Raw genomic sequence first — 8,618 nt, forward strand, 5'->3', positions numbered from 1 at the left:
GAATGGTTGGGTGAAAATGTTTGCAGGGTAATTCAATTTCTACAACAAAGTACAATGTTTTCACCTTTCTGCCCAAAGGTCTGTTTGAACAAGTAAGTGTTTCTTCTTGTTACTTTGATATCAGTTTGTGCATCTACTAGCTAATTAGTTTGAGGAATTTTTTTAGTTTAAACGTATGCATCCAATAGCTATAAAAGCCTATAAGCTGGAGGAAATTGTAGTTTAAATGAAGGAGAGTAATTGTCGAAAGATCTGCTAATAGTCGGTTAGATCTATCTATCAAGTTCCGGTTGATGCTTAAACAATATAAGGTTTACATTATTGCTCTGGCTTTTAACTACAGAAACCCTGTCAACGGCCTTTAGGGGGCTTGTGTATATTTGGAGTGATTGCAATGCACCTTTAGGTTTTAAGGGAATGAAAATCCATATATTTCGGGTCATGAAACTGCATTTCTCACAGATCTTTGAAGTCTAATATCTGATCTGAGAAATAATGTGTTTGCTGACAGTTTAGGCGCATAGCTAATATATACTTTCTTGGAATTTCATGTCTATCAATGACACCAATAAGGTATGTTACCTCCATAGCTGTTGTTTCATTTTTTATTACTCACTTGTGTTGTGTTAATGACTGGTAACACTTGGCCATAACGGATTTAAAAATTAAAACTATTGTTTGTTTGTTTACCCATAAAACATTTTTTTTTAGCCACATCTTACTTTGATCCATGGTATGAAAAACGGATTGTTGGTCCAAAATTTTCAAGATTCTGATGCCATTCTATCCCTAGGAGGCTAGGATGCACTTGTTATTATATTGTTTTTCAGTCAGTAAAGTGTGACTAGATAAGCTGTTTGTCTTTGTCCTGCAGCCCCGTTAATCCAATAACAAATGTTGCTCCGCTGTCGATGGTGCTCCTTGTCTCTCTTATTAAAGAGGCTTTTGAAGACTGGGTAAGGCCTGACTTCTGGTTTCATCTTTTTNTTTTTTTTTTTTTTTTTTTTTTTTTTGACAACCATCTTTTTTTAACATCATAAAAATATGTCATCCCTCTTGAAATGAAATAGAGTTAATTATTCAGTTAATATCCGTATTGGGTTCAAGTTAGTAAATGCTTAAGAGTTTCAGGACCCATCTGCTTCTTAACTTTTAAATCCTTCTGCAAATAATCCGTATTCTGTTGCAGAAACGATTTCAAAATGATATGTCAATAAATAACAGCACAGTGGAGGTTTTGCAAGATCAACTATGGGTACCTATTCCCTGGCGGAAGTTACAAGTCGGAGATATTATCAAGGTATACGTTTCTGACAGAAGTGATGAATTGCCTTGTGATCGAACAAGGATGTGCTGTTGAATGTTGACACACATGTTTAGTTTCTAATGCTTGAATTTGAGCCATCGCAGTAGATATCAATTACCTAAATTAATTTGTGTGGCATTATACTTCTTTCATCGTACTGGCCTTTTGAATTGATAGGCCTTCATGCCTCTGCTGCATTTTTGGATTATCAGAACTTGTTATTATCTTTAAACTTACATTCTACAAACTTGGTTAATATACTTCGTGGATATTTGCAGATTAAAAAAGATGGATTTTTTCCAGCTGATCTTCTTTTCCTGTCCAGCACAAATCCTGATGGTATCTGCTACGTGGAGGTGCTTGGCTCCTTCGGCTATAAAAATTGTTTTTTTCTTCTCTTTTTCTAGCAAAAAGAAGCTATTTTGGAGTATTGAAAATACATTTTTATTCTACTTTTATTGTGCGTGCTCTTCGTGAGTGCAGACTGCCAACCTAGATGGAGAAACAAATTTAAAAATCCGAAAGGCCCTTGAAAGGACATGGGATTACTTGACACCAGAGAAAGCTTCGGAATTTAATGGTATGAGGTCGATTATTATCTTGCGAACATTTTCATAGCTTAATATGTGCCTGTACTAGTGTCTATCATCCATTTCCTTCTGGAAATTCTCTTTTTCCTGACTGGTCCATTTGATCAATCGCCATTGTTTGTTAGTATACCAGCGTTGTTAAATGTTATACAGTATTTATTAACTTTATCCTAAATTTCTCTCTTTTACTGTGCAGGCGAAATTCAGTGTGAGCAACCTAATAATTCTTTGTACACTTTCACGGGGAATCTTATTGTAGAAAAGCAGACTTTACCTCTCTCTCCAGACCAGCTTTTATTGCGTGTATGATTAACTGTTTCTCCTTTTAGCTTTGTGTTCCGTTTCTGCTTTTTGTCTACATAATTTCAATATTCAAGACCTTATATGTTTGGGGTTTGTAAATCTTTTGCATTCGAATTTTCAGGGTTGCAGTCTTAGGAACACGGAACACATTGTTGGGGCTGTGATTTTTACGGGTCATGAGACAAAGGTAAGCTACCATGAAGCTCGTTTGATGAGAAACTAGTGGCTAGCATTCAGGATTTTGTCTTTTTATTGACATGCTTCTGTTTCTGCTTCCTTGTATAGTTTTTCTGTATACAGTCTGATCTACTTATGGTGAATGGAATGTATGTAGGTGATGATGAATGCCATGAATGCTCCTTCCAAAAGAAGTACACTGGAAAAGAAACTCGACAAACTCATTATTACAATCTTTTGTGCTCTTGTCATAATGTGCCTGATTGGAGCTATAGGGTGGTATGGATTCTGTCAGTTTCCTTTTGGTTTATCCAGTCGTATAATGATATTTGATCATATTTTTGGTTCGTAGATCCCGCATGGATTTGAAAATCTGTTATATGTTGCAGTGCCATTGTGACAGATCGTGACCACTTTTATTTGGGTCTTCATAAGAAAGATTGGGAATACCGTAATGGCTTGACGGTATTAACCTTGCATAGTGAATTGATTTCTTGCATCTATGGATTGCTGGTTCTTATAGTACCTTTTGGTGCCACAGATAGCGTTTTTCACATTTTTTACTCTAGTCACTCTTTTCTCTACAATCATACCAATCTCCTTGTATGTTTCTATCGAGGTATGTATATCCCCAAATATCTTCTTTTAATTTCTTAGACGTCACTTAAGTTTTTTGAATGATTCCTCGTTTCCTCCCTAAATGGAACACAGATGATCAAGTTTATTCAGTCAACTCAGTTTATCAACCGAGATCTTCACATGTATCATGTTGAGACAAACACTCCTGCCTCCGCCAGGACTTCCAATTTAAATGAGGAGCTTGGACAGGTTAACTTTTAATCCACTCTCCCATCACCCCATGTTTAATATAATTGGTTTTGGTGCAATCATCTAGATTGTTGCTAAATCATTTCTCTTAATGATATGCTTCTCTTGTGATCTGACATTCAGAGATGCAATTACTATTTATTGGTATTTTTCAGGTGGAATACATATTTTCTGATAAAACTGGAACTCTCACAAGAAATTTGATGGAGTTTTTTAAGTGTTCAATTGGAGGAATAAGTTATGGATGTGGTATCACTGAAATAGAAAGAGGAATTGCTCAGCGCGATGGCTTAAAAATTCAAGAGGTATAATTTCTTCTCACATGATGAAGTTGCATTACTCATTCTGGAACAAAAAATGATTTTGTTGTACGCTCTAATTTCCTCAGGATCAAAGGTCGACTGGTGCTATAAGAGAAAAGGGATTTAATTTCGATGATCCAAGGCTTATGCGAGGAGGTTGGAGAAACGAACCTAATCCCAATCTTTGCAAGGTGTCTTTCATATACTGTAGATTTAATTCGCAATTAGTTTAAGAATTCTAATAGCTAGGGGATGTATGATTTGGCTAGTTTTAAAAGACCTCTGCCCATATGAGAAGCCTGAGTAAATGTTGTCTGGGAGAAATGATGAGATATTCCCTTCTCTGGAGCCTAGAATGAGAAAAACAAACAGAATCTTATTAACAATCTTCCATTTCTGAGAATTTAGTTAACCTTGGGGTTCCATATTCCTCCTCGCTGTTATTAGGCATGCAATTGACAATAACATAAATGTATCATATGTTAAATTTTGTAGGAATTTTTCAGATGCCTAGCCATATGCCACACAGTCCTTCCTGAAGGGGATGAGTCCCCGGAGAAGATCGTTTATCAAGCTGCATCTCCAGATGAAGCTGCTCTAGTTACCGCCGCTAAGAATTTTGGATTCTTCTTTTACAGGTTATTCTCGTTTACATTTCAGCTTTCAATAGACAAGTTGAAAGTGCAAGCAATCTGACAATGAGCTGAGAAAAGCTGAAATTCATAAAAGTTGTATTTGTTCCACAATGAGCTGAGAAAAGGTGCGTTTTGTTTTTCAAGTCTCTATGAATTTCTTTGAGACAACTTTCATGTATTTTCAGGCGTACACCAACTATGGTGTATGTTCGCGAGTCTCACACGGAGCAGATGGGAAAGATCCAAGATGTGTCTTATGAGATTCTTAATGTTCTCGAGTTCAACAGGTGTATCAGGCTACTGACCGTTAGCTTTTTCTCTTTTCCATGGTTAAGCATACTAATGAAATGTTACACCATGCATTAACAGTACAAGGAAGCGTCAGTCAGTTGTGTGTCGTTTTCCAGATGGGAGACTTGTACTCTACTGTAAGGTAAACAGTTTTTTAGGTAATTGGCTGAGCCTGTGGTGTTCCATATCAATATGATATTTACTTTGAATAATTTCTACAGGGTGCAGATACTGTAATTTTTGAAAGATTGGCTTACGGTATGGAAGATGTTAGAAAAGTAACAGGAGAGCACTTAGAACACTTTGGATCGTCTGGGTTGCGTACCCTTTGTCTGGCCTATAAAGATTTAAATCCTGAAGCCTATGATAGTTGGAATGAAAGATTCATCCAGGCCAAGTCTGCTTTGCGAGATCGTGAGAAGAAATTAGATGAGGTATAATGCTCTTTTGTAATATTTTTGCTTACAACGCTTATGGCAAATCAAAGATAGAACTTGGCTAGCAGTGGCGATAAGAACTTGTTCAACTGATATTCAACATATAGCAGTGAGACTGGTGTACTTTTGAGTTGCCGGGAAAGATCTTTCTTTAATTTATAGCAGGAAAATTTTGTAATCCTGGCCCATGCAGGTTGCAGAACTTATTGAGAAGGATCTTATCCTGATTGGATCATCTGCAATAGAAGACAAGCTTCAGGAAGGGGTACCTACCTGCATAGAGACCTTATCAAGAGCTGGGATTAAGATCTGGGTGCTAACAGGGGACAAGATGGAAACTGCAATTAATATTGCTTATGGTAAGTGCCACAAACTTTTTCTCATACTTCTTCTTTGTTCTTCTTCCATTTTAACTTTTTGCTCCTTGATTCTTTTAATCAACTTTCAGCTTGCAACTTAATCAACAATGAGATGAAACAGTTTATTATCAGTTCGGAAACTGACGCAATCAAGGAAGCTGAAGAAAGGGTAAGTCTTACAGATGCCCCTTATGGTGTATGGTTATCATTGATTGCAGTCGTAATAATTGAAAAAATTATCTAAAAGCAGGGCAACCAAGTTGAAATTGCGCGTGTCATTAAAGAAGAAGTGAAGAAGGAACTGAAGAAGAGCCTTGAAGAAGCTCAACAGTATCTGCATACTGTAGCTGGTCCAAAATTGGCTCTTGTTATCGATGGGAAGTGTTTGATGTATGCATTAGACCCGGCTTTACGTATAACTTTGCTCAGCTTGAGCTTGAACTGTACTTCGGTTGTGTGCTGTCGCGTTTCTCCTTTACAGAAAGCGCAGGTAATTTTCATGACTTGTTTATTGATTACTACTTACATGGTGGTCTGGCATGACAAGCAAAGGGCCCTGAAATGTATTTTTCTCTGCAATAACTGTTACATAATTGCTGGTCTGGGGATTCTTCGCAACAATAGACATACTTTGTGCTTTGGTGGGAACATATGTTCTTACCTTTTAATTTACTCTTGTGACTGATTTCTGATTTTTAATAAGTGACACTAATGTAAATTTTAGGTTACAAGCTTGGTGAGAAAAGGAGCAAAAAAGATAACACTTAGCATTGGTGATGGTGCCAATGATGTTAGCATGATTCAAGCCGCTCATGTTGGTGTAGGAATTAGTGGGATGGAGGGAATGCAAGCTGTGATGGCTAGTGATTTTGCTATTGCTCAGTTTAGATTTCTTACGGATTTGCTGCTTGTCCATGGAAGGTGGTCATATCTAAGAATCTGCAAGGTTGGTCTCTCACCTCAAAAAAATTCTTCTAATGTTGCTGTTACTGACAGTCTTTTAATTTTGCAGGTGGTCATGTATTTCTTCTACAAGAACCTTACCTTCACTTTGACTCAGTTTTGGTTCACATTTCGAACTGGATTTTCGGGTCAAAGGTTTTATGATGATTGGTTCCAGTCATTATACAACGTTTTCTTTACAGCCCTTCCTGTGATTGTCCTTGGGCTGTTTGAGAAGGTACTGATTTCCCCATTCGTTCTATTTAAGAGTGTTCATAAATACCATCATGTGTACCTTTTGTTTTGGATCGATAATTTTATACTGACTTGTGCATTTGCTAGGATGTGAGTGCATCCCTCTCAAAGAGATATCCTGAACTATATAGAGAGGGAATTCGTAATTCCTTTTTCAAATGGAGAGTCGTGGCAGTGTGGGCTTCTTCTGCTGTATATCAATCTTTGGTATGCTATCTCTTCGTAACCGCCTCAGCTTTTGATGGCAAAAATTCATCAGGCAAAACTTTTGGTCTTTGGGACGTGAGCACAATGGTCTTTACCTGTCTGGTCATAGCCGTGAACCTACGGATTCTTTTGATGAGCAACTCGATTACCAGATGGCATCATATCACAGTTGGAGGAAGCATTTTGGCATGGCTCGTTTTTGCTTTTGTATATTGTGGGATTATGACGCCACGTGATAGAAATGTAAGCTATGTTTCCTCATTGGGTCAAAAGGTTCCCTAGTTATTATATATGATATGGTTTCTGATTCTAACTGTTTTTGCTTTGTGTATGCAGGAGAATGTCTACTTTGTCATATATGTCCTAATGAGTACATTTTATTTCTACTTCACATTGCTGCTTGTTCCGGTTGTTGCTCTTCTGGCCGATTTTATCTACCAAGGGTAAGTAAAACTTGAATCTCCAATCACAAGCGATATGCTTATAGCGGGAAAATGCTGAATTGTTGTTAACCTTGAAAAATTTGGAAATTTTTTTGTGAATGAATGCAGAGTGGAGAGATGGTTCCTCCCATATGATTATCAAATAGTTCAAGAGATTCACAGGCATGAGCCCGATAGTAGCAATGCAGATCAACTGGAGATAGCGAACGAGCTCACACCAGAAGAAGCAAGAAGCTATGCGATATCCCAATTGCCTCGCGAAATCTCAAAGCACACTGGTTTTGCCTTTGATTCACCTGGTTATGAGTCATTCTTCGCATCCCAATTGGGTATATACGCACCACAGAAAGCGTGGGATGTGGCTAGGAGAGCCAGCATGAGGTCACGACCCAAAGCACCAAAGAAGAATTGAAAGGAGAAAAAGGAAATGGATACATGAGTTGTGTTGTATATTTTAGGCTGCCACTTTTCCAGTCTGCTAGTGTGCTCAATACTGGAAGTTTTGTATCGATATATAGAAATCATCGCTTAGGCAAGTCTGTTTCTATTGCTTTTAGTTTCCATTATTGGTATTCTTACCATTAGTATAGGGACATGAGACTTTTTCTGTTTATGTACACAAAAGTTGTTCTCGATTACATTCACTAATTACTAATTTGCAGAGCTCTTGCTTCTCTCTTGTTTGACATGTCACAGATACCATATGCATGCTTGGGAAGTTAAACTTAATCCAAAACCATCCGTATATATAAAAAAAAACGAAACTGAAATGAAAGTGGCATACAGTTCGAAGCCTGTTAACTGCGTATGTAGGCATGAATGAATAATACAACTCTATTTTATATATAAGCCTCTCCTACAAACTTTTCATAGTAGCAATCACCTCAACAACAACAATAAAAAAATGATGTATTTTTCTTTCTTTTTAGGGGAAATTCGAACTCCACTTACAAAAAAAGAAAAGGGCACATCTACAATGATACATAAGCAAGAAAACGAGAACTCCAAAAATTATATATGGTCGACACCAAAAAAAAAAACTAGAGAAATCACAAAAAATAATCAGGGGTCTTACGGGTAGTATCGGGTTCGACTTGTCGAGAAGCTGGATCGAACTGGAGGAAGTTCTGCTCCATGTTCTCTCCTATCTCTAAGATCGCTGCCATGTTTCCACACCGATAGCAATAGTTTGGTGCACTAAACACAGTCACCACATTCTTATCCTATTACCATAAAAAGCAGAGAGATCAACAATTCAATCTGCAAGAGACAGACCAATCATGCCGTAGAACCTTGAGCAGAGAGATGAATGTACATACCTGACACCAGTTGAAACCTTCCATGACAAGTTGATGCGCTCTTGATATGAGACTGAGTCCATTGTTGTGATTAAACTGAGCTGCGATGTCCTGTCCAAATGTATAACCAGCACCTCTTGGAGATATTCCCCATCCACAGCGATCATCGGGATCAGACCATAGTAAATCACACATTGGTCCTTCATGTGGAACCTACAGATCAAACCATACATAGTTCAAAAAGA

General features: G+C 37.6%; 2 protein-coding genes across 3 annotated transcripts in view; one reads left to right on the forward strand and one right to left on the reverse strand.

The window, feature by feature from the left end:
* LOC104768800 (phospholipid-transporting ATPase 3-like) overlaps positions 1 to 7,741 on the forward strand; it is a 14,009-nt gene extending 6,268 nt beyond the window's left edge. The window contains exons 2-27 of one of the 2 annotated variants that reach the window (XM_010492855.1): positions 27 to 92; positions 512 to 573; positions 875 to 956; positions 1,190 to 1,300; positions 1,585 to 1,662; positions 1,790 to 1,886; positions 2,093 to 2,199; positions 2,321 to 2,386; positions 2,534 to 2,655; positions 2,766 to 2,841; positions 2,918 to 2,995; positions 3,088 to 3,204; positions 3,360 to 3,509; positions 3,593 to 3,697; positions 4,002 to 4,144; positions 4,327 to 4,428; positions 4,511 to 4,574; positions 4,654 to 4,866; positions 5,063 to 5,228; positions 5,318 to 5,397; positions 5,479 to 5,718; positions 5,953 to 6,174; positions 6,241 to 6,408; positions 6,513 to 6,875; positions 6,969 to 7,075; positions 7,184 to 7,741. In XM_010492855.1, the coding sequence (XP_010491157.1) occupies positions 27 to 92; positions 512 to 573; positions 875 to 956; positions 1,190 to 1,300; positions 1,585 to 1,662; positions 1,790 to 1,886; positions 2,093 to 2,199; positions 2,321 to 2,386; positions 2,534 to 2,655; positions 2,766 to 2,841; positions 2,918 to 2,995; positions 3,088 to 3,204; positions 3,360 to 3,509; positions 3,593 to 3,697; positions 4,002 to 4,144; positions 4,327 to 4,428; positions 4,511 to 4,574; positions 4,654 to 4,866; positions 5,063 to 5,228; positions 5,318 to 5,397; positions 5,479 to 5,718; positions 5,953 to 6,174; positions 6,241 to 6,408; positions 6,513 to 6,875; positions 6,969 to 7,075; positions 7,184 to 7,487 (3,489 nt within the window). In that variant the 3' untranslated portion in view covers positions 7,488 to 7,741. The remainder of the gene's footprint in view (positions 1 to 26; positions 93 to 511; positions 574 to 874; positions 957 to 1,189; positions 1,301 to 1,584; positions 1,663 to 1,789; positions 1,887 to 2,092; positions 2,200 to 2,320; positions 2,387 to 2,533; positions 2,656 to 2,765; positions 2,842 to 2,917; positions 2,996 to 3,087; positions 3,205 to 3,359; positions 3,510 to 3,592; positions 3,698 to 4,001; positions 4,145 to 4,326; positions 4,429 to 4,510; positions 4,575 to 4,653; positions 4,867 to 5,062; positions 5,229 to 5,317; positions 5,398 to 5,478; positions 5,719 to 5,952; positions 6,175 to 6,240; positions 6,409 to 6,512; positions 6,876 to 6,968; positions 7,076 to 7,183) is intronic. The other variant, XM_010492863.1, reaches the window with a different exon arrangement.
* On the reverse strand, positions 7,894 to 8,586 carry LOC104778659 (serine/threonine-protein phosphatase PP2A-2 catalytic subunit-like). The gene is made up of 2 exons (XM_010503108.1): positions 8,395 to 8,586; positions 7,894 to 8,298 (listed from the first exon to the last, which is right to left on the reverse strand). The coding sequence occupies exons 1-2, from the start codon at positions 8,566 to 8,568 to the stop codon at positions 8,125 to 8,127; spliced, it is 348 nt and encodes a 115-aa protein (XP_010501410.2). The 5' UTR covers positions 8,569 to 8,586; the 3' UTR covers positions 7,894 to 8,124.

Source organism: Camelina sativa, chromosome 3, assembly GCF_000633955.1.
Source record: "Camelina sativa cultivar DH55 chromosome 3, Cs, whole genome shotgun sequence".
Lineage (NCBI taxonomy): Eukaryota > Viridiplantae > Streptophyta > Magnoliopsida > Brassicales > Brassicaceae > Camelina > Camelina sativa.

Coding starts and splice junctions, on each gene's coding strand:
- LOC104778659 (XM_010503108.1), bottom strand. CDS start 8,568: ATGTGTGATTTACTATGGTCTGATCCCGATGATCGCTGTGGATGGGGA. Junction 8,299..8,394: donor AAGGTTTCAACTGGTGTCAG/GTATGTACATTC, acceptor TTATGGTAATAG/GATAAGAATGTGGTGACTGT.